Source organism: Parastagonospora nodorum (genome assembly GCF_000146915.1).
Source record: "Parastagonospora nodorum SN15 chromosome Unknown scaffold_19, whole genome shotgun sequence".
In the NCBI taxonomy this organism is placed as follows: Eukaryota; Fungi; Ascomycota; class Dothideomycetes; order Pleosporales; family Phaeosphaeriaceae; genus Parastagonospora; species Parastagonospora nodorum.
In genome coordinates this window covers 365785-392581 of record NW_001884567.1, presented here as the reverse complement: position 1 = coordinate 392581, position 26797 = coordinate 365785, and the positions used below count along the sequence as shown (strand labels likewise).

Genomic DNA, 26797 nt, shown 5'->3' with positions numbered 1-26797 from the left:
ATTTCACATTCATGTTTGCTCATCACGAAAAAAAAGTAGGCTCTGTAACTTCTCGCCTTGCACACCGCGTTTCGCGCAGGTCGTTGAGGAGATCGTAACGTCGCATGTGCGTTGGAGGCTTAAATGAAGCCAACTAGAGCGCTTTGCATAGTAAAGCGAGTGGGAAAGGCGTTAAAAGGCGTTTCGTTTTCCACATACGTTTACTTCATTTCTTACCATACGATACCCTGTTATTCTTCATACGTATTTTCTTTCCGAATTCAGGCTTGTTAAGCATACGAAGTGCATCGCGTTTTTCTAGCGCTGTTGTCAAATACCATATATACGTTTCTTGAGATACCCGATCTAGTTGGAAGTCACGTATATGGCGGGAGGTTGAGCGTCTGGCTTCAAAAGTCATGAGCGCAATGTACACTTGACAGTCATATAGACGCTGAAATCAAGATGCGCAATAAAAAAAGCGCTATCAAACGATATCTGGTTACCCGGACGAAAAGATCGAAGCGTGGCTGGTGCACAGCCTCACTCTAGCAACCGTGCGCGAACTGACAGACGTTCATTTACCGAGCAGCGATGCAATCAAGCAAAGGCCAACTGCCACTAGCTTTGCTCTAAAGATAAAATTGCAGCGTGGCTCGTCCGCGGCCTTACTGTTCTGTGATCTGACAGACGTTTATTTTGGGAGAATACGGAATACGGAAGATTATTTACCGAATGAAGCCTAGCACGGATCGCTCTCACCCGTCTTTACGGTACCAGAAGCCTGGCCCAAGGGCGAGCGGTGGTTCATTCCGTGTATGTATTCGCAGCTAAAAGGGTTAAGAATTCATGGGATGGCAGTGAGGTTTGGTGGCACAGTCCATAAATGTGGGAACGAAGCCATGCAGATGCTAGAACAGATCGAGCGTGATGCTCAAGAATCTGGGGATGCATAGGTTCTCAGCCAATAGATAATGATTGGAGGATCATTCCCGAGATCCGCGCATGCGAAGGACGACCCGAAGCATCCGCGAGCCGGTGAACTCTAGCGGCAGGTAATCACTTTCAGATTTCCTCGGACCTATCTCGGGTCTAGAACCTTTGCAGACTCTGTCCACGTCTATGTGGTTGATAGGCACATCTCAAGGTAGATACGGACGATTTGGGGCTCATGCAATCTTTCAAAGACACGGTGAGGTCTGTCAGACCTCTTCTGATCCGCCGCTCAGCATGGATTCTGTCCATGTAAGCCGTGAGATAGATGACTATGGCGATGAGTTTCAAGATTATTTGAATAGATTGACTCAATCTCGAGGCGCAGCTAGTCCAGTTGGGTAAGGTGATCGGGGCTTCTCCATGTCCGCAGCTTACATCTGCAGTGAATCGCGAGAATGCAGGGTTTTAGAAGTGCATCTCCATTCGGTTTCGATGCATTATTCTTTTATGCTTGGTGATCAATTGTGTAGCTGACCAAACCTCTGGGTTTCTCACTGCAGCATAGCTTGGTATGAAATGTATTTAAGGGTTCATGTTCCCTCTCACCCTTCTCCAGCAAACACTTCGACATTCTCAGTCAGTCTTCAAATCCAAACACTCCGCAACTCTTCTTCATAACTTCCCACCAAGACTCTCAAGTCTAACCGGCTTTCTACACCATGAAATTCCTCTCTCTTGCCGCCTTCTTCGCTGTCTTGCCCGCTTTGGCAGCGGCCGTCGCAATTCCTGCAGAGCTTCAGGAGCGACAATGTCAAGGCCGTGGCGGTAGGATAGCAACTATTACGCCAAGAAGTACCCAACTAATCTTCTTCTAGGTCGCTGCGCCGGGCAATACGAATGCTGCGCCAATACCTACTGTGTTGGTAAGTCGCTCCACAACGTTTCTTCCAGCATACCGGGAGACCATTTTATGCACATGAATAGCTAAACTGTGTGTTTAACATAGAAATTATTTGTAACTCGAGCAAATTTTTTTGCGAGCCTCTTGGCGCCACTCGTTGTATAAACCCCGGCAGCGGCGGCGGCCGCCATTAGCTGGCCACCGTTGGGCGAGATATTCTCGGGCATATGGAAAGTCAGGACGCGGGAACAGCTGGAGCTAGCTCGTGGTATATCTTGTTTGCAATCTCAAAACAGTAGAATAGATGGAGCCGTTTTGCAATATTATATCTCTTGTTGATCTTTCACTTCTTTACTATAGCGCGTGTGAATAGAGGCAAAGCAGCTTGCCGCACAATAATTGTATTCGCACCTACCAGCATCCTATCTATTTCTTGAGAGTCTCATGAAGACATATGTGAAACCTCTATCTATCGTCTTTGAAAAGCGGGCGGGAAAAATCATGCAGGCGCCCGTGATCTCGAACTCTTTAAGTATCAACGCTCGCTCGTTGCTAGACACAGCGCAAGGTAGACCCAGTCGTTTTTTTGAGGACGTGATCTCTGGGCATGGCATTACCCGTGGAGATGTCATGTGCTATAAGGTTCCGTATTTTTTATAGTTACAAAGACAAACAGGGGGGTATCATCAATAAGTAAGCTAGACCAAAAAGAGATGGCAGTTGCCCTACCATTTATAACGTGCCCGTGCGCGTCATGCGCGGAGTCGCGTAACGTGCCTGTGCGCGTCATGCGCAGAGTCGCGTAATGCGCGCTGAATACTAAAAACGCATCTAACACCCTAACTTTAATAACTTATAACTTTACGACTATAGATCTAATTTAAGCTATAATTAAAGAAATTAATTCTCTATAACTAGGAGAATATTTTATATATATAGAAATTGCTGCAAAATATAATATAATATATTCTATATTAACTTAAAAGCATAAGAGTTAGATAAGTAATTAGAACTCTAAAAAAGTTACTTAGTAGAAACTTAACTTATAATAAGAGCTAGAACTTATATAATATATAGAAGGTCTTATAAAATAAGAGCTTCCTTCTATAAGAGAGATAATATAAAATTTCTTATTAGAGATTACCTAAGAGCTTATCTCTAAGAGCTAAGTTACCTATTTTATTAACTACTATAATATTTATTTTATCTTAAAATAAGCTACTAACGCTTAATTATATATGCATCTTAGCTAATTCTAAGATTAAATATAGACTCTACTTTAAGCTACTACATAGAAAGATAGAGAAGTATAATATTAAGCTAAGTAATACCTATAATATAGATAAGAAGAGTATCTTAATAAGCCTTATTAGTAGAAGTAAAAGAATCTTTTCTTAGCATTAATAAGATAAGAAAGAAGTTAAGGTACCTCTTTAGAATAGATTATATAAGTTTATAATAGTGCTAGCTTATTATTATGCAGATAAGAGCTTCTTACTATCTAGCCTTATTTATACTGCTAAAAAAGAGATAATATAATTATCTTAGGTAGATGCTATAGATATTAGAAAATACTAAGTTTTTATAATCTTAATATTAATAGAATAGAGTAATAATAACGTTAGTTTAGCTTAGCTTAAGTAAGTATTTAATTACTATACGAAGCAGAAAGCTCTCACTATAGAAGAAACTACTAGTTGCTTATTCTAGATAGCTATAGAAGTTACTTAATAATAGATTTTATAAGCTATTATAACTGTTATTATATCCTTTTTATAGTATTTCTACTTTATTTAACTTATATATTATAACTGCTTAACGTTATTCTATTTAAGCTGCTCTTATAGGCTTATATCTAATACCTTACTACCTATCTCTATAAAGCTTAGAAGCTTATCTCTATTACTAAAGATAACTTTTTTAAGCTATTTTAGAATATCTAAGTATCTATTTTTAGTAAGAAAATACTTATCTTAAAGACGTTTAAAATAATAAGAATATAGCTAAAGAACTCTAACGTTATACTTAAAAAGTTTACTTAAATGCCTAAATAATTACTTAGCTTATTAAGGTACTTATTATCTAATTAGCTATAAATAGAGCGTTTAGTACGTGCTATAGTAAAGAATCTCTGCTAAGATAAAGCTAAAAAGTTAAGCTTTACTCTTTATTAACTCTCTATCTAAAACTAGCTATTATAGCATAAAGTTAAGAGTCTATATAAAGCTCTAATATATAAAAAGAAGTATAAAAAGAAGAGCAAAGCTCTTAATCTTTAATAGCGTTAAGAGTACTATAGTAGAGCTATCTTATAGTCTTCTTAAAAGGTTAGAGAAGCTTATGCTAGAGAGAAGGTTAGAGCTAATAATAAAATAGAGAAGAAACTCTAAAAAGTATAAGCTAAGAAGTAGCGTAAGAAGGCTTAACTATAGTATTAAGTTAAGCTAAAGAAGAGGTATATAGAATAAGAGAGACTTAAGATAGTAAGAGAGAAAAAAAAAGCTAAAAAATAAGCTAAATATAAGCGTTAGAAATACTAATAAGATACTAAGAAAGCTATATAATTATTCTAAAGAAGTAAGCATAAAGCCTTATAAGTAGTCTTCTCTAAGAAAAAGCGTTAGAAATGCGTTAGAGATACTATAAGTAGTATTTAAGTTTTACTTACTCTATCTTCTCTACTACTCTAAGTAATATTACGTAGCTATAATATTAAGCTTCTAAGTAAATTTAAATAGTATAAAATAATTATAAAGTCCTATTTACTAAACTACTAAGAAATCTTATAATAATAGCTATTATATGCGTTATTATAGCCTTATTTTTGCAATCTTAGAAATAGTATTTAGCGCATATTACGCGACTCTGCGCATAACGCGCACGGGCACGTTAAGGTTCCGTCCAAGCTTCTAACAACACGAACTTTCACACTCCGTCCAATCTGCTATTCAGCATGGATCATACTCGTGCAAGCCCTCCAATAAAAGGCTATGTAAATTGGTTCGCGCTACTAGCCCAGTTGAGTAAGGTGATCGGGGTTTCTCACGCCCGACGGTGAGATGGCAGATGCGAGAGTGCATGATCTGGAAGTGCACAACCGTTCGATTCCCGTGCATCGCTGCGTCGATCGAGTGCTAAGCTGACCGTGCGTCTGGGTTGTTACCACGGCATAACCTGGCAAGACGTTATCGACGGTGTATATAAGGACCTGTCTTTCCCCTCACACTTCCTCAGCACAACACTTTGACATTCCAATCACACTTCCTCAGCAAACACTTCAATATTTTCATCAGTCTCAAGTTCAAACACTCCATAACCTTCTCCGCCCTTCTTCATCATGAAGTTCCTTTCCATCGTCGCTCTCGTTGCCTTACCAGCTTTTGCAGCCGCCGTAGCAGTTCCTTTGGAGCTCCAAGAGCGCACATGTAAAGGCCCTGGCAGTACGTAACCTCCTATCGTCCCTTAGAGCATCCTACTGATCTTCCCAGCCCTCTGCAGCGGAGAATACGAATGCTGCCCTAACCTAGATTGTGTTCGTAAGTCTTCCTGGAAAAAGTTCTCTATGCGCACATGGGTACTAATTGGACTGTTGCTGTAGAAATCATCTGCAACGACGTCCAATATTTCTGCGAGCCTAAAAATGCGGCTCCGTGCATCAACAAGCCTAACAGGCACCCGCCGACGCAGTAGCTGGACACTGAAGCGGAAAGTGAAGAGGAAGGGAAACGACGTGGCTGTTATTGTATTATCATTTGCTCGGGAACGCTGTCTAGTAGGAATATATTCGTTGGTCTTTAATTATTTCTTCACTGCAATGTGTATGAATAAACCGCGGGGTGCAAAACAGCTTGCGCTGTGAATGGCACTTCCGCAACGCGCAAACCACTTGTGGTAATGGAATGGTACACAGGATGATGCCGGCGCTTGTCAAGACGCGTGTTTTCGCTCATTCGCCATGCAACCAAGAAGCTGGGTATTATCATGAGTTTCACTCATAGTGTGTAGACTACTATACATCATAGAGACTGTCTTGCAGCCTGGTAACCTCCAACTCTACGCCCATCAACGCTCGCCCTCCATATCGCCCACACCAACTGTCAGCTCTGGAATGGACTTGCTTCGGCGCAGATCTCGAGGAACAGGCTTTGCAGATGCCGGCGCCCCGTTCCTGCCTCGCATAACCTGTACCGGGCTCGTGTTCGGCAGTGGTTTTTCCTGATGTAGGACGCCTTCACCACTTGACGGCGTGACTATTGTTGCGAGCCCAGTATGCGTTGAAGAATCATCTTCTTCCTCGCGTCAGTGCGACGTCGGATGGAGTATTAGCTGTTTCTATTCATCGCCCAAGGGAATGCGAGGGCCTTTGGAAGTCTTCTGGTTCTCGCGCATTCGAATTCGTTTCCGTTCTGTGGTAGTCATCTTGGATTAGTTGGGCTTCTTTACCTTTCTGCCCTTTGTCTTGTTTTCCGCCATTGCTGGAGGGGGTGTTGGAGGCTGGGCTTCTGAGGCCGTTCCGTCAATTTGCCGCTTGCGACTCAGTGAGCCTTCAGCCTTAGTTTCGTTGTCGATAATGAGGATAGCGACCTCGCGCACCCGCTGCTTGCTAATAGGTGGGCTTTCTCCAATTTCTGTCGCAGTTGAACGTAGGGCCCCGTCAATTTGCTCAGTATTGATCTCGATTTTGAACAAGTTGGTGGCTGGCATGGCAACAAGAGCGTCGTTCCCATCTTCGTTCTTCTCCACCTCCACTCTGCGGTCTCGCGCCTCATTGATCAAATTCCTGACCTCAGACTCAAGCGTCAGCTTCGGATCAATATTTTCCACCTCCATAAATACCCCGTTTTTGTTGACTGTAGGCAACTCTCGCAGATTTTTCTCATAGCCTGGCCACGACATGCTCATGAAGCTGGTATCGTGTTTTTCGGACCCTTCCGGGCTCGTCCATGTGCCCGGGTTGTAGAATCGGTTTGTGCGATGAAAATTAGCGCGTTTGTGCGCAAATCCGGCTGCGGTATGTTTGCGGTGCGGTTCATTGATGAGTGGATGTTCAAGGTCGCCCAATATGGTGCTTTGTTCTGCAAAGGTAGCGCGAGAAGTGAGAGGTGTTAATCGAGTACCTTTCAGTGCAGATCGACCGGGTTGAGCGACAGGTAGCCTGGCAATGGATGGCGGAGTAGGCGATGGCGGAGTAGGTAATGTCGTTTGTTCGTTGTGCGGTGCCTCGTAGCCATCAGACTGTTGCGTAGGGCTGAACTCAACGCCAACGATGGCATCAAACAGATCAAAGCTTCCCATTGCCAAGCGCTGGTCCAGTCGCTTCGTAACATCGTCCATCTCTGTCAATACATCTTCATCAAGTGATGCGGCGTCACCAATCTGAGTACTCGACAGCTCCTCGCTCATCGATTCGACGGCCTCGGTGAGGTGAACCACGCGACGCTTCTTTGCTTTGCGCTTTGGAGTAACAAAACACCACTCTCGATCCTGTTTTAGCAAATCGTTCCTCTCTTGCGGCGTCAAAGGGATGCTTGTACCAACAGCGACGTCTGGTTTCCGGTCTCCCTTTGGGCTTGGTATTAACACTGCCTCCTCTTCCTCTTCGGGCTCGTCGAGACTGTCTTGGACATATTTGTATCCTGGTACTCGAGCGGCCTCGTCTTGTAGCTGCTCCCACTTGTCGAGTGCTTCCAAGACACCCCACTGGTCCGATTGCTCAGGAAAACTCTTTCGGAGATTTTCCAGATTCTGAATGTCTCGGTAACAGTAGACCTTTGCCTTGACCCATGATCTAGTGCAGCCCTTATGTTTTAGGCCTCCAATGGAATTGAGATTAGTCTTGGAGGCGAAGATGCCATCGCGTTGTCTGAGATCCGCCTGGACCTCTCGAATCTCCTTGATACGATAATCAACTGTACACGATGGACAGATTGCGAAACGGCCTAGCTTTCCTCGTATTGTTGGTGGGACATCGTGTACACATCGAATGATTGTGATAATTGTTGGATGTTCCTTGGATGGCGGCTCCTCGTTGTTTAGGGGCATGTTAATGGCTTCGTCCAATTGTGTACACAAGGTATCCCACTGAGTTATCAGATCGACGGATCGCGAACGCAAGGCGCTCATTTGCGATGAAGAAGGGCCCGAGTTTAGCGAGAGTGTGATAAACGGTTGCTAAATCTTGCGGTTGTGGTTGAGGTGGATGCTGGATAATAAGTTGTGGGTGTGGAAGAGGAGCGGAATGAAAATATAGAGATAATTCAGTGGCGCACTTTAGCATTGTCGGGGTAGTAAAGGAGGCCGCTCGGGCCAATTGTAGAAGTGAAAGGAAGTTCAGCAACACTCCCATGTTCGATGAGATCTCGATGTATTACGAAGACGGACAGCGACCACGGTGCAAGTGTGAACAATCTCCTAACGGCCTGAAGCTATAGTCTTGCTGTCGCACTAGGCTTGATCGTCGGACTCTGGAAAAGCCTCGATGCTCGAAAAGGCCATGCTGAGACTCGACGCTGGGAGCGAGAATTGTGAAGAGCTATGAGACAGTAGCGGTCGACATGTTGTTAAGCTCGTGACATTGAGCGCTTGGTGGTATCGAAGTCTCACTAGATGACAGATATATCGTACAGCGCTTCTAAGTTGACAATCTAAAACTTGTAGACCTGGTCCTTGCTGTATCCAAGCTCCTTCAGGTATCCGTCCAGCTCGCCCTGGTCCGATGGGCTCTTCTTGCCACCGCTGATGGCCTTGTACATGCCAGGAGGACCGCAGACAAAGATCTTGACCTTCTCGCCCTCCTTGGGCTCAGGAAGGACAGTCTTGAGCAGCTCCTTGGTGATGAAGCCCTTGCCACCTTGCCACGACTCAGGTGGGTTGTCGAGGACGTAGAAGGCCCTGAATCGCTGAGGGTAGGTGTTCTCGAGGTGCTCCCATTCCTTCTTGAGCAGGATGTCCTCCTCGGAGATGTTGCCGAAAACCAGTGTGACCTTGGTCTTGTCCTCGGGGTTCTTGAAGATGGCGCGCGCGGTCTGCCACATGGGTGTGATGCCAGTTCCTCCGGCGATCAGTGCAATGTGTTCGTGTTTGTTTGGGGACCATGGGTATTTGGGGATTGGTCCCTTGATGTCTAGCCGCTGGCCAGGCTCCATGTTGTGCATGTGGCTCGACATGGGCCCTTTCTCGTACTTCTTGACGATGAAGTCCACGGTGCCCTGCTGGTCGACGTCGCTGACGGGCGTGTACGGTCGGATGACGGGTTTCTCCATTTCTGGGCCCTTGTACTTCGTGATGACGGCGGCTATACTTCGATTAGTCTGACTTGGGAAGTGAATGTGGCGTCGACTTACAGGTAACGGGAAGACCGCTCTCCATGTCAGGCTCCGGCAGCTTGAAGGTGAGCTTCTTGGTGTTGTGGTTGACTACCTCCGACTTATCCAACAAGAGCGAGATAAAGCCCTGGTCGCCACCAGTGAAAGCCTTCTTGCTTGCGCCGCCAACCTTCGCAGCAACCTTGTTCGCCTCCTCTGATAGCGGCGCTGCTGGCTTGCCGCCCCTCATGTAGATGTAGGCACCAGCAAGGCCGGCTGCACCAATTCCAACATAGAGAGCGCCATTGCTGCTGCCGCCGCTCTGAGGTGCTTCAGAGGCATATCGGCGGACATGCTAATGTTTGTCAGCAGTGGCCTCAACTTTCCCGACGAATTGCTCGTAAGGAAGCACGTGAGGAGGCTTCGCATACCTGTTGCAGCTGTCGCGCCGGACGAATGACCTGTCTAGCAAACATTGTAGAAGCAATTGATGTCTGAGAGGCTCGGTGAGTCGAGTGAGGGAAAGAAAGCGATTGTCGCATCCAACAAGCTCCGAGCTTCACTAGCGCCAAGAATAACGTCATCAATCCGCCCGCCGGAGACCGATGGGCATGACAAACTCAACACCACTCCGCAGCGCTGCATCAACTCGTGCGCGCTAACTCTGAAAACACTTAGTATTATCTGAGGGAAGTGTTAAGCTGATCAACTTCAAAATGTCTTTAGCTATCCTTTATGTACCAATAAGCTATTGGAGTCTGTTCATGCTCGTACAAACATAACATAACCTTGCTGGGCTGCAGCAAAAGAGATAGGAAGCTCTATTCAAGCAATGTCGAGCTGGAATATCTTTAGCCTAGGTCACGACTCGCAAGCACCTTGCCACAAGTGTCGATCTTGAGAATGTACCCGACGAAGCCGCAACGCACCTGGGTTGTATCGTAGTAACGGAGAGCCAGTTCGGTATCTTGGCGTCACTAGTATTCTCTTACCTGGATGCATCAACCCGAAGCCCGTCGAGACATTATAAAAGTCAGTTAGGAGTATTACAGGGTAGCAAGGTAAGATTTAATGGCTTCAAGGCCACTTCAGTTGCGTCTGGATGCCGCGAAACTCTCTAGGACCCGGATTGGAAGTGTTAATATACAGCTCTATTTCTTGTGTCGGTTTTCATCCACCTGAGCCTCGCAAGGCGAGTTCTGCCAGATCTTTCCGTTGCTATCACCTCATGTTTGAGCTATATGGTATGCAAAAGAAGCCTTATTTGCCAGACTGGAATTGATCAGGCTATGGGAGCACGTCACTGCACAATATCTTATCTCCTCTTCATCGGTATACTTTTCTCTTTCCCTACTATGCCTCGCAGACCCCATCGCGATCTACACTTAGCCAACTTTACTCGGTTTACCTCCACGCATTCCACCGTGAAGCCAGCATCATAGCGCCAATACAGAGAAAGTACCTTGTGTACATCAGACTACAGATAGACCACCATTGAGGCACAATCGGAAGCAAAGCAGGACTTCGACTTTGCGCGCAAAGACCTTGTCGATCACACACTCTTACTGGACTTGCCCTCTACTACAGAAGCAACGACGCGTTCGGATTGCTTGTCGGTAGCGATCAAGCTTCCCATTCATCAAAATCTTGAAGGATCGCATCCTTGCGAGAAGGACTTCCTGTCTCGCCAACAAGCAACTCACATTCGAACAGATCACTTTCACATGTGTATGCGAGAGGTAATCCTTGGAATCAAGATGGACTCCCATGCTGACCGTACGTCCGCTAACTAGTACCTTGTTCATGAAGATTACGAAGAGCATGATGACTATGCTGCGCCAGCAGTCTTTCTCAGCAAGCGCCGTATCGTCAAACAAGATAGGGATGGGGTCTCACAGACAAGGGTAGTACCGGTGATGAACTGCGTTCGAAGAGTATGACCCGCGTCTGCTATCCACTAAGTCTGAGAGGTTTCAGGTGCAGAGTCTCTCTACTCCAAGCTGTTGATCTTCACTCTCATAATGCATATTGCGTATCGGCGATAGTCGCCGCACATTTGATCATCTCATGTCAGCTGCAAAACCGTACCCATTCACGCGGTCTGTTCATCAGTGCAAGTCGCTCAGATATTTAAGAGTGGACACATCCATAAATTGGCAGGTTGTCTCGTTCCTGCGGCTGGGCTGTGGTTGCGCAATCTCTGACTACAGGACCAGTAAATACAACGAGACCGAACTACATGTCGGGGCTTCCGGAAACTGGTACATCTTACGTCTCTGCATCTAAACGCCCGTGCGAGTACATCTTTTGGCCTTTGCGGGGCAGAATTTCTCGTCGTAACATATTCGGAACGCTTCTAATATTGTTGATTGCACTGTGTTTCGTTGTCAAGAACCTGCTGTAGAAGGTGCATCTGCCGTCCGATCACATGTTTGCGCGAATTACGCAGCACGTAAAACTTACTGAAAAAGAGGTGGGTTAAGGTTGCAATCACCAACCCAAAGTGGAGTCAGACTCGTGTTCAAACTATCGATTTACTGCGCCTTTGGGATGCGTCAGCGTCTAGATCGCCACATCACCCTTTGCGCGGCACGTCGCGGATACGAGATCCTGGCTGTCCGCAGACGTCTTTCAAGGTTTCTTCAACATGTGATCAATTTTTGGAGGTACTCAGGCTGCGTTATCAGAAGTGGAGCGACAGGGTTGAAGGAGCGACTAATGTGAATTAACTGTGATTCGTATCTATATTCCATTCCAATCATTCTATCCCAGCAAATAAGAAAACCCAAGCTTAAACGCCGCGGCTATGCAAGCCTAAGGAATGAATCGCTTCAGAGAAGCGTGAAAGTATTTACGCGAGAGCTGGCTCAGTTACCGTAGCCGTAGCTAGGGTATCCACCAGTGGGGACGGGAGTTGGCTTCGATGAGGAAGACTCAACCTTTGAAGACGGCGTGTATACTGGATAGGCCGGGGCAGAAGAAGAAGACGGCTTCGCGGAGGAAGATGGCGAAGGAGTGTTCACGCTGTAACCGGAGGGCTTAACAGAAGAGTAAACGGGAGGTGTGTGGATGGAGTAGCCCGAGGGAGAAGGGCTGCTCATCGAATAAGCTCCCGATGGCACGACGGATGAAGGAGACGGATGGCCTGGCTTCGTGGTGGGGTAGGGAGCAGAGTTCTGGGGAGTTCCTGGCTGCGAGGGCTTGGGACCTTCAGGGTAGCTGGGTCCTGTGGGAGCGGGGACAATCTCAGTCACGGTATATGTTTGCGGCTTTCCTCCCTCGGTCACGGTGATGATCTTGGTAGCGTAACCAGAAGGGACAGAAGCCTCAGCTGTGACGTAAACGGTTACAGTCGCGGGGGCAGGGCAAGTCGCGGGAACGTTAGGAACGTTGGGGATAGTGGGAACACCGGGAGCAGGCACAGTGGGAGTCTGTGTGGGTTGCTGGGGCTTGGGGGTATCAGCACTTCCCTGGGGGACATTGGGAGTCGCAGTTGCAGGGTAGACAGGCACAGCGGGCGTAGTAGATGCGTGGATCGTTGTCACGACAGTCTTGGTCGTCCAGCTGGCAGTCAAGTAAGTGCTGTAGATGGTGTTGTAACCGCTCTGCCCAACGGGCGTGCTGCAAGGTACCCAGGCATATGTAGAGGTTGTTATGGTCTTGGTGACATCATGGGGAGGCTGAGATTCGTATGCCGCTGGTGTGGAGGAAGCTGAAGCAGTTTCTGGATGGCAGCCCTTCTTGCACGAAGTGACGGTCACGACGGAGGTAGTGTAGCTTGTGATAACTTGAGTGCCAGAAGTCTGGGTTACAGGGCATACTGTTGTGGTGGTGTATGTCGTGACATCCTTGGTCGTCGAAGGTGAAGGCACAATTGACGAATAGCCCGTGCCGTAAGGAGGGATGATCGGGGTGTAGCCCGTCCCATGCGGAAGCTCACTGGATGGTGTGTAGAGAGGATAAAACGCAGAGCTTGAAGAGGACTTAGCGGTGTAGCCAGCAGGTGTAGAGGTTGTGTATCCAGTTCCGTGAGGCACTCCGCTGCTGGGAGTGTAAATTGCGTAACCAGCAGAGCTCGAAGTGGAAGAGGAATGACCCGAAGGTACTGGGGCACTTGAAGAGGTAACGGGATATCCTCCTGTGGAGCTTGATGATGCAGGGTAATGGGGATAGCTTGGCTGCGACGAGGTCGGGTACTGAGGATAGCTGGGTTGCGATGAGGTTGGATACTGAGGGTAGCTTGGCTGAGATGAGGCCGGATACTGAGGGTAGCTTGGCTGAGATGAGGCCGGGTACTGGGGGTAGCTTGGCTGCGACGAAGAAGCAACGGGCGTGGAGCTGGCGGAAGATGACTGAGCCGAGCTCGAAGAGGGCTTTGGTACTTCGTAACCAGCAGGAGTGGACGAGGATGGCTTGCCTCCAGTGGGGTAAACATTGTACCCGCCACCGTAGTTGTTGTAGTCGTAGCCTACGGGGTTGGCGGCAGCAAGGCTGGCAAATGCCACAATGGAAGCAGCGGCGTAACGCATGTTGAATCCTTGGCTATTAAGATCTGATGTGGGTTGAGTTGTCGGGTGGATTAGGTATTAGGGTTCCTGGAGAGGGCACTCAAGCGAATGTTAGTCTGAAGAAAGACTAGGAAAAGCGAAAGTGTTATTAGAGAAACTGTTGGTAAGTTGATGATGAGGATGGGTTTGAAGCGAACGATGGACGCATCGTTATATACTGGACATCTCGAGAGCATCTACCAACTTCCATGCTTGCTGACGTCGGCACCCATGAGCGCTTTGTCACTTACGAGGTGTCATTCCTCGCCATCCATGAACGTAACCTCCCCGTACGAGCACCACAGTGGAATACGGCCAATCGATAGTGTCGGTGCCCACATCTGCCCACATCGAGTCGTTCAGGAGCGCATGGAAGGACGTGGGAAGTGTCGGCGTAGCCCTACGATGTTTTGCGGCCGTGCCGGGTCTATATTTGGCGGCACTACCTGCCTAGGTTAGAGCCACCACGTTTCCGGACTCGCGTGGGCGCTCGCACCATCGGCCTTCTCGGACACACTGCCACCCTGCCACCTCACGCCAACGTCGCATCCCAGCGCTCTCCACTCAGCGTCTCTCAATCAGAATTAGCCACGATGTCGGAGTCGCGTCCGCTGTGGCTACGCTGCTCTTCGCAGCTCATCCGTCCGAAAACTGAGAGCCAGTGGCCATCCGTTCAACGGTCGTTTCCGCCGAAGGTCCTATTTTCGGATCATCGGATCAATATCTTCTTCGGCAAGTTCTAGTTGTGCCGGTGATAACTAGACAGTCAAGTTAGGGCGACTCGGTGTGCTTTGCCACGAGATCCAACCTGCTCCATTTCTGAAATATTGAAAATCTCATAGAAGTTGGCGCCACACATGCTGACCTGCAGTTACGAGGTTGTACTATCATCCGTTTGGGAAGTCTACGCGGGAAAACAAGCATCGCGCCATGCCGCTGTCGTGACCAGAGCATGGGTTGGCAGAACGTTGCGCTACCGCGGTCTGTCACTGCTGGCCATTCCTGAACGTCCTCCAAGCAGTCTCACGTTGGCCTTCTGTGCCTGACCGGCACTCTGTGGAGCCATCACACATACAACACACTTCGCACGTAGTTTGCATTAATTGCACGCACACTAGCAGAAATTAGCGAGCATCCTATCGTATCTGTCGGCAAACGGCGTGGCTGTCTACTACCCTCATAATTGCAGACAGCGTCGCGCGTTGTGGGCTTGCCATCGTATCTCCACCAGCCAATAAAGCCCTACTGCATCACTTGCACGCCATGCACGCCATCCATCTCGTAATCTCGCAAATCCCCAGCCGTTGCAAACTATCACACGTAAGTTGCTCTCCGCTTGTGCTGATAACTCAACGACAGGAAGTTTATTTACGTCGGACGCATCCTTATCACCGGATTACAGCCTTGGGCGAGAACGACCGCCAGCACGGTCTAGATTTTACATCAAGCTCCCCTCAATGGAACCGTGCGTATGATTAAGGAAGTGCCCTCGTAGGCTGTGTGTCGAAAGGCCATGCATGTGACTTCAGCACAACATTGGAATATTCTACCTTAAAAACACTGTTTAGCCATGTATAGCTTCAAGAAGTGTGACTAGACGTTGTCGATCCTGCGGTCATCTCGAAAGCATGACGAAGCATTCTACTCAAGAGAATATTAGGATGCGCCCCACGTCGACTGTGCTTTGCGCAATATTTTCCCGCGTTGGTTCCGCCAGAATGCTGTTCAAAGTTTGATTTGACCACCTCAAAAACAGGTGCGGTCTTTGTAGCGGCAGTTCTCACAAAGACTGAATTAAGGTTTGCGCATTTACACGTACAATCAGCTCCAGTGCTCCGGCAGGGGAATCATCACTGATTAAGATCTTCAAAACGTTGATTCATACGGCCAACGGCGTGCAAAAAGTGGGTTTGCAGCATGGCCGGACACGAACCGTCCGCGCGCGGCTCCATGATACTACTGATTTTTGCTGACGTGATGATGTCAGCGAATGCAGCGGCCTCAACAAGAGGTCATAACAAGACTCACCTTCGAGAAACTCGTATCTGTGGAAATTTAGCTGTACTTTCACTGTGGGCAGAGGCCAACGACAACATGCATCAGCAAGGCATGAACATCTTCACTGCCATATTTGGCCACATCATTACTGGAAGTGGTCGGCACATAGTATTACATGTCTTGCAAACACCTCAAAAAGGATCGCGCCAAAGCAGAAACGACATCATGGCACCTGCTACGACCATGACGTCCTACGCATCATCAATTCCACAAAATTTAGTTTGAAAAACATTCATATACGAAGCCGCTTCGATTGCTATTACTCCTCACTACTAGGATCCGATCAGCCTTTACGAAAGAAATCTTGCTGCGCTCACTGCATCATGCATCATGGCATGTATAACAAGTTGAAAAGAGCACAATGAGGCTGCCTCATTGGCGAAGACGAAGTGGAGTACTCGTATCCGTATTAACGTCTGCCCAAAGCTACAACCCGCTTCAGGAGAATCTCAACAGTGTTGCTCAAGCGCTGCATTAGATCTAGGCGCGGGTACACGCCGGTGATTGCGCTTATGGCCCATTGGAGATCACTCCCAAGCGTCAATGCTTCGGCGAACTGGTCGCTGCTGAGGCAACTAAATAGCGAGGCCATGAGCCCATACAGCTCGGTTTCGAGTGAGTATAGAATGTCTGCTGGAGGGAATTGGTCAGCTGACGGCAGACACGGATCGACTGGAGTCAGCGGCATGGCAATGAACAAGTCCACACCTTGATGCCAGATCTGGTTGTCGAAGAGCGTGATGATATGCTCTATGATTGGAGATGTTGGCGCTGAAATGGACGGCTCGAACCCAGGGAGACTGGTATTGCTCGCGGATTGAGATAGCTCCAACCCAGCCACTGATCCCTGTTGGAAACGACTGCACTCTGTGAAGTCTGCGCATGCATCGAAAACAGACGGACCAGGCAGAGAAGACCTAGCGTTTGAACCGGTTGGCTCGGTCTCGGAGACGCTGGAAATGTTCACTGACTGCGACACTTCCGATTCATCATTCGAAGCTTCGTCATCTAGAAAACCAGCGCGACGGGTTGATGAGGCAATCAAAAGGCTTGGACGCTCTGTGAAGTCAATAGACACGTCAGAAGATGACGACTGTGGTATATCCATGTCATCGTCCGAGTCTTCATCGTCCAGGAAATTGGCGCGACGAGCAGATGTTGGCTTCACGAAGCCGCGACACTCCTCGAAGTCGGAAATTGTATCAAATGATGGCGGGCTACACGGATCCTGGCCTTTACCAGAAGTATATTCACTGACGTCGCTGAGTTGCGTCTGGACAATCAAGCTTGGACGCCATCTGGATGAACGACGGCGCGCAAACGATTGTAGGTCCTCGAATAAGCGTGACTTAGTCGTGTCTGTTGTGTGTATTCCTGAGCGCTGAGGGTCGTAGCTGATGTCTACACCATCATAGTCAGGTGAGTGTGACCGTGGCTGGGGCACTGGTCCCTGCAATGGAGTGGTGTCGTTGACAACACGCAAGTCACCCATCTCACGGACAGTATCCACGAAACCAAAGTCAGAGCCCGAGTATTCGTCATCACGGTGGACGTGCGACAGTGAGTCGTCGTTATTGTTAACCATGAGGAGCTGGTTGAAAGCCGTGTAGCCAGTGAACTGTTGCCTGTCAGCATCGTAATAAGTCAGCTGCGACGGTTGAGACATCGATAACTCATCAATCTCGTCATCAGAGATGTCTGAGACAGTGTCGCACGCATCATACTGCTGAAAAACACTGTCTGACACAATGTTGAAGTTAGCTATGACCTGATCCAGAGCCATATAGCCTACAAACTGTGAGCTACCAGTATCGAAAATGTCACTTGGACGGGATGCATCAACGACACGTGGTTGCTTTAGTTGAGCAATAAGTGGCCTGGGAGCTGAGTAGGGATCGTCTTCGCAGTCGTTTAACTCGTCGATCAAACTTAGCAGTAACTCTGCACTAGGGCATTGCATCGAGAATGCAAAATCCGTCTCATTGCTACAGGTGACGAGCAGAAAGTTCTCACCCGGTAACAACACATTACTTACCTTATCACCCTGACAAGGCGACTCGAAGTGATGATGGTCATCGAGGAACTCAACAGAAGATTGCGCCAGTAACTCAATGTCGCGATCATAGGAAATGAAAGCAGCGTGACTCTCGATACGAGTGAGGTGCTCGAGACCCGGCAGGAAGGGGCGAGCGGGAATCTGGTGAAGCACGCTGTTGCACCCAGCAGCCGAGATACGAAAGATGGTATCGCTAGGTAAAAGCGTTAGCTCTTGCGTGGATAAACTGCCTAGCTCATCAACCTCGGCCACGGTGTAGAGAGGTATCGGACAAACCAGTGGGCGGCCCTCGCGGTTCGGCACACACTTAGGCGCGGTCTCTTGGACTTCGTAGATGTCGAAGTCCAGCATCTCAGATACACGATCGCGCAAAGGGCCAGTAAGATTAGGCTGGAGCTTGAAGTCACTGGTATCAAGCAGTTCTGGAGTGGATGAGCACTTGATGATCTGCTGTGCGGGTTCAGGCGCGGGTATCTCCTCAGTCTCTATGGGATAAAGGTCTTTATACAAATCAACTTCTTCGTCATTGTCGTACGGGACATCTGTGTCGAAAAGAAGTGTAGTAGCCTGAGCTGAGTACGGTCGGCAGACGTGCTGCATGTCCTGAACCGGCTTTGCCACGAATGCTGGATGAGCGTTGCTCATGACCGAATCGTGTCGCTTGCCTATAGAAACAGGTTCGACCTGGAAGCAGTGGTTAGGCAGAATAGCAAGGGCATATTGCTCTTCGATCTGGTCGTCCTCGACGAGATGTTGCTTCTCGAGGAAGAACTCATCCGCGTAGAGATCGCGGAGCGTCTTCTCAGAGGCATGCTGAGTGAATATGGATGCCTTGCGCGTCGTCCAGACGGGCGCAATTACAGATGCCATGATCGATGACTCTGCTTGGAAAGAATGCATCATGTCGACTATGAATTCTAGAAAGGTCCCGTGTAAAGCAAGACAGACTTCTGAATGAACTTCGCTTATAGAATTTGATCACCGAGACCAACGAAGTGAGTTCAAGAGACTGAGCTTACAGGAACCTGCGGCGTGTAAGGGAGTGAGACAAGAAATAAACCTTACGAAATGAAATGGCTGCTTATATGGCCTCGTTGACATTGTGTAAAGGCTTGGGACAATGTGCCTCGGTAATCTCAGGCTCTGAGGACAAGAGAAGAATGCCATTGTCTGCGGCACATTGAACAAAGCTCGAGCTCACCAAATGACATAGTGTAACTGAACAACCACTTTTATGATAATTAGTCAACAGGTGCTGAGGGCGGTGTACCGACCGTTGCCCTTAGCATGAGCTTAGATGTCTTACTCCACTCTCCTGACCCCAACAACTCAGTTCAAGCGCCCTTCAAGCGCATGCATGCTATGCTGAATATCTTCAAGATCCCTCCCAATGTTGGATACCATACTCAGGACTTCACCCACTTCATGTGCCGTCCTTCTCACTTCAACGCGACTCAAGACCGAGCTCAGATTCAACACACTGGCTTTCCTGCGCACCCAGATCCAGCGTTCTTTGAAACCACATTTCCGGTACTCGTGACCAAGTCGGTTTGAAGCGCGCATGTGTGACACACCAGGAGAATCGTCGGCTGAACGGTCCTCTGTGTCCGGATGCTTCTCGAGGTAGTACGACGAATGAGATGGTGAATTGTGACTCCATTGTGCTGAATCTTGCTGTTGAAACTCTGCTTTCAGGAAGGGTTGTTCGAGTTCCCGGAATGATTTGATCAAGTCTTTTACTGTGACGCGCATCACACGAAGCGCTGCTTCCTCGCCACTCGAGCGCATGGATTGCATATCGCGATCGAAATGCATCGGATGTTTCCTTGCTATGCTGCTCCTCCTTTTCCCCCTGCCGCTATAAGTTCGTGCATAGTCGTCGTCACTTCCACTTCCCGCTGCGCGCCCGTGACTTTGATCGCGCCTGGTGTTCCTCAATCGCCGTTTGGACCGCCTGAGATGCCGTCTCTCCTCTAGCAGTCCTTGCTTTAAGCTCGAAAGATAGTCATGAATCTCCTGTTGTGCTGCGGCAAAAGTGCCAAGATTCGACCAGAAGACTTTGATGAAAGTGCCGAGCGTGAATGCAAATGATACGAAGCCAATGAGTGCTGACACTAGCAAAATAGGGGCGCAGTTGGTATGCGACACCGTACTACCCATCGTTTTCAGTGTAGTTGGAACGAATGTCGAAAGATAAACCTCTGGGAAGGTCTTGTTCTTCCGAAATGACCACGTAACGTCATAAACTCATAAACTGATCGCGCGTGGTTGCGAAAAGTTCATCGCGGCACTTGCACGTCACGACACGCTCTTTCAATCCCTCCGTCGCAACGCTAGCCAAATCCGAGCCAGTCACTAGTCTCTCATTAGCACCTCCCGACCACTTTAGCAACCCTTCAGGCTGTTAGTTTAAAAGCAAGACCTAAAGTTGTGAACATCTTCAAAAGTTCGCGTTAGGTTAGTATGGTCATGTTCTTTGTCGGTATAAACTACTCAGGTACGGCATTTTCAAAGTAATTGCAGCTCTTCCGTGACTACTTCACCATCCTTATCTGACGAACGAGTTTTTTGAAATTTTCTTGATTTCCTCAACGATGCGTATGCTTATACCTAGTATGTGATCTAGTGCAATTCTCATTTCATAGTCTCTTGCCTCAACCACAGTCAATATCGGCTTTCGTCTGGTCACCTCGCGGTGGTCCTAGAGGTCACATGTCTGCAAAAATTACTCGTAAATTCCACAAAATCTTCTTCCATATTCTTAAATTCGAGGCTGAATGAATGTAGCTAGCTGGCTGCCTCAACAACTCCGTCATGTCCATCACCTCTCTCGCACCATCACCGTACACCAATATCACGGCTCAAGGTTCACTTTATCTAAATCTTCCTGCTGCAGTGAACAATAGCCGACCTCATGTCTGCCTCTAGCAAACTTTGTTGTTGGTCAAGAAGGTTGAGAGGCCGGGGACGCATGCACCACATTCGCAAACCTACACAAATCAATATTGAATTCCATGATCAGAGGATATTATACGTACTTCGCCCAAACCATCCTTCACACAAGCAATCACTGCGGCAGTGCTAGTACCTCCGCTCTCTGGTTCGACAACAATCGCGGCGGCGATGCAAGCAACGTTGGCGACAACCTCCGCACACTTGAGGAGGCTACAGCCGTCGGCAAGAGCAGCGAATCGAATAGCAGCGCTGACTTGTTCATTGTTACGGGCAATGAGCTCGTTTGGGGCAGCGCTGACGAGCGCTGCAAGGGAAGAGATTATTACAGTGGAGAAACGCATGTTGTTTGTTTGCGGATAGTATGATCTGATCGAGTATTGGAAGTGAGAGAGATGCTGGAGCTTGTTGATACCATTTTCTCAGACGCTTCCTTGGATACTTATACTTCCTCCATCAATCTACGTATATGCTTGCTCTTCCGCAAGGCACAGTCTCTCACCGGTGGCCAGTCTCAACAACGGTCAGCATCGTCACTGAGAGGCGATTGTCTCGGAACTGGGAGCTCAAAGTGCACCTTGACACACCGTTGGGCTGGAGAATGGATCCACTCACAGGCCGAAACTGCATATGGTGAGGAAGGGAATGGTCTTGTGAGGCCTCCAAGGGACGAAAAGCTCGCCGCCCAACTCGTATCGCAGTAAGCTTAGGGGAGATTGCCATAGAAGAGCCAGCTACATGTAGAAGGCAATGATGGCAGTGTGCAGTAGCTCTAGATCAGCGGTGATCGAAGTCGTCGTAGACAATTGAGCCAAAAGAGCTCTCACTTCAACGTTAGATTGTCTCCAGCCATGTAGAGGACTCGCTGCTGCAAATATTGGTCTCTTGATGTAGGAAAGTTTCATTTCGACATTGGGAAAATTTAGAGGCTGTTCAAAGGATGGACTTGACCGATGCTCTCGCTTCCCTCTGCTCGCAAGATTGGTATGGTTACACGACAGTTAATATACACTGCTTACTCCGCCTTTACAAAGCTTCGCATTCCCGATTGACAATCACTGGCTGATGATTGCCGAAAAGGCGATAGCCTATGCGTCGTTATAGTTCTGGCCCAATGCAGGTTACGAAATAGGCCGAAAGTGGCCAGTCAGTTTTTGCTGAGAGACCCAACGATCTGACCACCCTCAAAGCGAATGCGGAAGAAATGCGGGCGATCGACATGGGAGGTCTGACTGGCTGAGAGCTTGATCTGACTTGGCTTTTCGCCCAACTTGGCGTCAGCCTCCCCGTGGTTCGTCACGCATAGTACAGGACTAAAATCTAGGCTGCAATGTATGTTTTTGCTGTGTCGCACTTAGTTGCGAAGAAGGCGGTGCTAAATAGATTTCGATTTTCCCGCTTTTGTAGAATGTATTGCACACTGTCATTCCGCGTTCTTGCGTGAGCGATACGAAGACGTTTGGGTAAAAGAGTCGTCACTTGTTCGACGACGAAGCTGAACCACAGTGAACTCCAATCACGGCATGATTACTCTCCGCTCTCAGACAGTTGTACTTTGTCCTTACCCTCATCATCTCCCAAGCCAGCATACAACTCATTCGGCACAATCTTCAACACCTCCTCCGCACTCAGCCCCGCATGTCTGAATTTCTTTCCCTCGCCCAAATCGCCCCACTGCACCCCATTGTCCGGGAAACCATCAAGCTGCGTTGTACTCGCCATTAATACTCTGATACTGCCAAACATCTGCGGGATGAATCCTTCTCTTTTGTACGTGAATGCCCACCAGCACACACCCGTCATTAGTAAAATTAGAAATGTGGCGACCCATAACGGATATGCAGCATATGTAATGATGTATTTCGAGTGTTCGATGCGGCGACCGGGCTCGAGCCAGATGGCTTCTTGCGTTTGTAAAGCTTCACCAAGCATCCAGTGGGTGAGGACGGAGTACATCATTGTGGGAAAGAGAATTTTTTTGGGTAGTTGGAGAAGGTAGTCTTGGTTGAAGGAGGATCCAGAGACGAGTGTGGAGCGGAGACGTTGGCGGCAGTATTCGAGTTTTCCCCAATCATACTCTTGGGAGATGAGGGTGATATTATAGATGAGCATGAGATAGAGCAGACTGTAGATAAATTGTGCGCCATTGGAACTACGTTGGATTAGTCAACGAGCTGTCAATATTTTGAAAAGTGTACTTGCACGCTGAACGAGATATACTCATTAGCTAGACTGTCTGGGGGAAGAGAAGTAAGCTCTAGTGAGCGATTGAAGCCACCAAATCCTCCCGATATCTCGCTGAATCGGTCAATTTCGGACTTTTTGCATTCGTCTGGAGGATAATCTCCTTGAGCCAGGCCTTTGCAATACGACTTTATGTATTCGTTTTCCGCGCCTTTGCTGTGATTTCTCTTGTTAGCGTGACAATATGTGGCAAAAGTTCATCACTGTATGGCTTACATGGTGGCCACAGTAAGTGTCGCGGCAATCATGAGCATAGAACAAAACATGAGTAAACACATTTGCGTCAACGCCGTGTTTCCAAGATTGCTGATGAGACTTCTCTTGATCTTTGTGGCGATTGCAGGCTGAGGTAAGTTTGCGAATTTATCGCTCGAATTCCACTCCTTGCATTTCTGGCAATGCCCAATCTCATCTCCCGTTTTGGATTCTTCAGGATTGAAGCAGTGTTTGTGACATGTATGTGAGTACTTCTGTCGAAAGCTCTCAGCAGCATTCACCATACATTCGCTGGCCTTCATTTAGCGTCGATGCAAAGTGGAAAGCTGCGGGAAACAACTAACCCTTGTATTCGAAGTTCAGGGTGAGAAGCCGATGCTACCAGCACGTCGCCAAACGTCAGGCAATGCTCCTTTAGTTTGCCACGCGCCAGCACATTCACAGCACACACTGAACAAGGAAAAACCAGTTAGCAGATTCCACATGCAAAATTTCTGGAGAAGGAGTACCAATGGCAGGGATTTGAAGCAAAATTATGGTTTGATCGACTTCATTCAGGCAGAAAGACATTTGACTTACTACGCGGGAGTTAGCAAACTGACATCCGAAGGATACTGCGCGTAGATGCTGCTTACCTGTAAGTCGCTTTGATCACCAGACAAGCCATGAGTGTAAAGGCAGCACTCATGCGAACATTAAGGCGACACTTCGCTTCTCCTCGATCGTGCAGTGTACAGTAGACTTCAGAAGCCATAGTACAATTGGCAGCTTCGTACACCAAGTTTCGGGGTGAAAAGTTTACGGACTTCTCAATGTATGAACTCTCTAAAGTATCGAGCTGAGTATCGTTGTTCGCCGTGTCGTTCTTGAATCTTACGCAAGGGCTATCCATATAATGGACTTCCATGCGATTCCACGTAGCGTCGAACTTCTTTTGCGCTGAAGTGAACTCGCCACTGCCGTGGCTAAGAACATCGGTGGCTTTTGCATAGTGCGCGACACCGGTTCGAAATGCAGACCAGCAAGGGAAGGACAGCGGACTGCTCACTTGCGGATCATCTCCTCGATAAGAATTTGCGAAGCTACTGTAGGTGCGGTTGTCGACCACGAAGGATGTATCCGGCACAAAGTCTATTTGCTGGGGCAGTTCCTGCGTATACGATGGTCCGATCAACGAGTTTGCAAGGAAGTGAATCGGCATAGAAGTAATGATAAGGAGGAACCAAGACGCCCATGCTCTTTTCTTGCCCACTTTCTTGTGATTGATGCTGAATGGTGAGTTTGTTCCGACTCTTGAGTCACCAAATTTCGAAAGCGCATGCTTTAAGTCACTGACTTTTAGGCTCGTTACCAACTGTTGGTAGGTATTGCTCATGCCAAGGACCATGGTAGCGCACACGTTGATAAGCAGGAGAAGAACCGTATTCGTGCGTGTGACCGTCTTGCAGGATTGTGGCTCTCCGCCAACAGAGGAAGTATTGCGATTGCTTCTCTGAGCAAAGTTTTTTGCAAATACGGCGACCAATATGATCATAGCAATAGCAAAAGCGCTCATCAAAGCCGCCATGCCACGAAGCGATCGATCACTTAGTAACTGATCTCTCCATACCCCACGACCGATACGAGCAGGCTCTATCTCGGCGGCAGCATGCCTCTTTATCGAGCCGCGAAGGTACCTTGGCAATGGTTTACGACGAAGGCGGGCTCCAAAGTTTTTCAGTTTACTTATGCTACTTCCGCTCGATGTAGACTCGTGGGTGTCGAAACTTTTGAGACTCGCATGATCAGTAACGTCATGTTTTTCGAAGTCGGATAAACTCAGATTGACCTGTGATTCTAGTGGGCGAAAGACTGCTTGTGGGTCGTGTGTTTCTTCATTATTTGCTCTAGGACCAAGTCAGCTATCTTTTACTGTTGCAGGAGGCGTATAAAACACGCGCATTGTACATACTCCGTAATGTCTAAATCGTGACTTTCGAGCACTGTTGGCAACCGATTGTAGCTGTAGTTCTCGGACATTGCTCTGCTCAGTTTTAACAATAACAGGATGCCTGGCAGAGACTCCGTAATTATCTAGCACAATTGGCTCTCGAAGTTTTCGCGCATAGCTTCAGGAAACAGGGTTGGTACGCTTTCTGGTATGGTCTTTATTTGTATGCGCCAGATTGCTGTAATTGTGTCAATCTTGCTGGTGGTCAACATAACCTTGTCAATCGTCTCAAGGCGGAAGCTTGCGATATCATGCCACAGCGACTTGTCGAAGATACAGTTTCCAGGCTTAAGAAGCTCCTTGTGAGGGACGCAAGCCTGAAAGCAACCTTGAAAGTTGAGCTGTGTCGCTCCATGCAAGGCCCCCAGCCGGAAAGACATTGGCGTGTCAAACAGGACGCCACTGTCGGCAACGTCTTCCAGGGAGAGTCCATAATAACACGGCCCCAGGAACCTGCCCAATGAACAACCTTCCTGTTTGCGGCATGTTCCGAATCAGCGAGTTACCGCTGCGCCACCGCGAAGTTCCGAAGCTCACCATTCATGATCTTTGGCGAGGTTCTCACTGATTGCCTCAATTCAATTAACAGTCGTCCGGAGAAGACAAGCACATACTTCACCAGACAAATACGAGATTCGACTGTGAAAACCTGGCGGGATCGGCTTGCGCCTTACTAGAAACTGGTTTGGTCGCTGGTGATAAGAGGTTAGAATGGGACGTGATGCCGCGCCGCTGGACGCCTGATTTCAGCCTTCATGTTTGAGGGAAATTGAACACAGGTGTGTGGCGTTCCAGCCAGTATCATGCATTCCGTAGAGGTATTATGATGAGATATGCTGTGATTCCTCTTCGAGCTCTTCGAGCTTCAAAACCCTGGAGTGTTCGTCGCAATCATTTCGATGCTGCCGTGGCATGAAGGGTGCGGGGCTGAATTGGTGGGCGCTTGCAACAATGCGGAACTTCCCTGCGTGCCAGCCACCCCAACGCGCCATCACCTGACACTCTCACAGTCAACAAACTCGTCAACAAACTCGAAAACAACGGTAAAGAAGGGTACTTTTAGTCAGGGTCGTATTGCCATGGTTTTTTCTCTTGGTATAGCCTATAATTGCGCCTCCCCTTTTGGTTTGATGTGCCTAGCAGCATATTCGATCGCTGCCTCATAGCCGTACGTTCCCAAACCACAGATGACCGCCTCTGCCTTGTCGCTGAGATAGCTATGATGCCGGAACGCTTCGCGCTTGTGGATGTTGCTGATGTGCACTTCGACGAATGGGATGTCTACGCCAACCAATGCGTCCCTAAGACCAACGCTGGTGTGCGTTAATGCTCCAGGGTTGATCACAATAGCATCAACGTTGCCACGTGCTTCATGGATGCGATCTATCAGGACGCCTTCGTGGTTGGACTGAATGTGCGAAAAGGTGATCGAAAGTCGCGAGCATTGCGATGATGCAGACTCCACGACTTGTGGCAAGGTTGTGCTTCCGTATATGGATGGTTCCCGGGTCCCAAGAAGGTTCAAATTGGGCCCATTGATGAGGAGAATTGACTTGGCCATGGTGTAGATGATGCGATGGGGAAGACTATGTCTTTGATCAGCAATTCTTTTGT

The 26797-nt window shown here is 48.1% G+C and overlaps 13 protein-coding genes across 13 annotated transcripts; 3 read left to right on the top strand and 10 right to left on the bottom strand.

Moving 5' to 3' along the window:
* Positions 1 to 1634: 1634 nt before the first annotated feature.
* SNOG_11453 (hypothetical protein) lies at positions 1635 to 2010 on the top strand (the record flags this gene model as incomplete). The annotated part of the gene is made up of 3 exons (XM_001801643.1): positions 1635 to 1740; positions 1791 to 1838; positions 1922 to 2010. The coding sequence occupies 3 exons, from the start codon at positions 1635 to 1637 to the stop codon at positions 2008 to 2010; spliced, it is 243 nt and encodes an 80-aa protein (XP_001801695.1).
* Positions 2011 to 5153: 3143 nt separating this feature from the next.
* On the top strand, positions 5154 to 5506 carry SNOG_11452 (hypothetical protein; the record flags this gene model as incomplete). The annotated part of the gene is made up of 3 exons (XM_001801642.1): positions 5154 to 5256; positions 5305 to 5352; positions 5415 to 5506. 3 exons carry the CDS (start codon positions 5154 to 5156, stop codon positions 5504 to 5506), a joined length of 243 nt encoding a protein of 80 aa, XP_001801694.1.
* Positions 5507 to 5797: 291 nt separating this feature from the next.
* SNOG_11451 (hypothetical protein) lies at positions 5798 to 6035 on the top strand (the record flags this gene model as incomplete). The annotated part of the gene is made up of 2 exons (XM_001801641.1): positions 5798 to 5813; positions 5839 to 6035. 2 exons carry the CDS (start codon positions 5798 to 5800, stop codon positions 6033 to 6035), a joined length of 213 nt encoding a protein of 70 aa, XP_001801693.1.
* Positions 6036 to 6241: 206 nt separating this feature from the next.
* SNOG_11450 (hypothetical protein) lies at positions 6242 to 7858 on the bottom strand (the record flags this gene model as incomplete). The annotated part of the gene is made up of 2 exons (XM_001801640.1): positions 6242 to 6891; positions 6934 to 7858. The coding sequence occupies 2 exons, from the start codon at positions 7856 to 7858 to the stop codon at positions 6242 to 6244; spliced, it is 1575 nt and encodes a 524-aa protein (XP_001801692.1).
* Positions 7859 to 8371: 513 nt separating this feature from the next.
* Positions 8372 to 9607, bottom strand: SNOG_11449 (hypothetical protein). Its single transcript, XM_001801639.1, has 3 exons — positions 9552 to 9607; positions 9160 to 9475; positions 8372 to 9110 (listed from the first exon to the last, which is right to left on the bottom strand). Exons 1-3 carry the CDS (start codon positions 9594 to 9596, stop codon positions 8461 to 8463), a joined length of 1011 nt encoding a protein of 336 aa, XP_001801691.1. The 5' UTR covers positions 9597 to 9607; the 3' UTR covers positions 8372 to 8460.
* A 2276-nt stretch (positions 9608 to 11883) lies between these two features.
* On the bottom strand, positions 11884 to 13649 carry SNOG_11448 (hypothetical protein; the record flags this gene model as incomplete). Its single annotated transcript, XM_001801638.1, has 1 exon — positions 11884 to 13649. One exon carries the CDS (start codon positions 13647 to 13649, stop codon positions 11988 to 11990), a length of 1662 nt encoding a protein of 553 aa, XP_001801690.1. The 3' UTR covers positions 11884 to 11987.
* A 716-nt stretch (positions 13650 to 14365) lies between these two features.
* SNOG_11447 (hypothetical protein) lies at positions 14366 to 14526 on the bottom strand (the record flags this gene model as incomplete). The annotated part of the gene is made up of 2 exons (XM_001801637.1): positions 14366 to 14425; positions 14476 to 14526. The coding sequence occupies 2 exons, from the start codon at positions 14524 to 14526 to the stop codon at positions 14366 to 14368; spliced, it is 111 nt and encodes a 36-aa protein (XP_001801689.1).
* Positions 14527 to 16134: 1608 nt separating this feature from the next.
* Positions 16135 to 18651, bottom strand: SNOG_11446 (hypothetical protein; the record flags this gene model as incomplete). The annotated part of the gene is made up of 2 exons (XM_001801636.1): positions 16135 to 17520; positions 17761 to 18651. The coding sequence occupies 2 exons, from the start codon at positions 18649 to 18651 to the stop codon at positions 16135 to 16137; spliced, it is 2277 nt and encodes a 758-aa protein (XP_001801688.1).
* Positions 18652 to 19110: 459 nt separating this feature from the next.
* SNOG_11445 (hypothetical protein) lies at positions 19111 to 19941 on the bottom strand (the record flags this gene model as incomplete). The annotated part of the gene is made up of 1 exon (XM_001801635.1): positions 19111 to 19941. The coding sequence occupies one exon, from the start codon at positions 19939 to 19941 to the stop codon at positions 19111 to 19113; it is 831 nt and encodes a 276-aa protein (XP_001801687.1).
* Positions 19942 to 20705: 764 nt separating this feature from the next.
* On the bottom strand, positions 20706 to 21077 carry SNOG_11444 (hypothetical protein; the record flags this gene model as incomplete). The annotated part of the gene is made up of 2 exons (XM_001801634.1): positions 20706 to 20771; positions 20820 to 21077. 2 exons carry the CDS (start codon positions 21075 to 21077, stop codon positions 20706 to 20708), a joined length of 324 nt encoding a protein of 107 aa, XP_001801686.1.
* A 1183-nt stretch (positions 21078 to 22260) lies between these two features.
* Positions 22261 to 23243, bottom strand: SNOG_11443 (hypothetical protein; the record flags this gene model as incomplete). The annotated part of the gene is made up of 2 exons (XM_001801633.1): positions 22261 to 22885; positions 23194 to 23243. The coding sequence occupies 2 exons, from the start codon at positions 23241 to 23243 to the stop codon at positions 22261 to 22263; spliced, it is 675 nt and encodes a 224-aa protein (XP_001801685.1).
* Positions 23244 to 23743: 500 nt separating this feature from the next.
* SNOG_11442 (hypothetical protein) lies at positions 23744 to 25212 on the bottom strand (the record flags this gene model as incomplete). The annotated part of the gene is made up of 3 exons (XM_001801632.1): positions 23744 to 23771; positions 23829 to 25079; positions 25145 to 25212. 3 exons carry the CDS (start codon positions 25210 to 25212, stop codon positions 23744 to 23746), a joined length of 1347 nt encoding a protein of 448 aa, XP_001801684.1.
* Positions 25213 to 26285: 1073 nt separating this feature from the next.
* Positions 26286 to 26744, bottom strand: SNOG_11441 (hypothetical protein; the record flags this gene model as incomplete). The annotated part of the gene is made up of 1 exon (XM_001801631.1): positions 26286 to 26744. The coding sequence occupies one exon, from the start codon at positions 26742 to 26744 to the stop codon at positions 26286 to 26288; it is 459 nt and encodes a 152-aa protein (XP_001801683.1).
* Between the last annotated feature and the right edge of the window lie 53 nt (positions 26745 to 26797).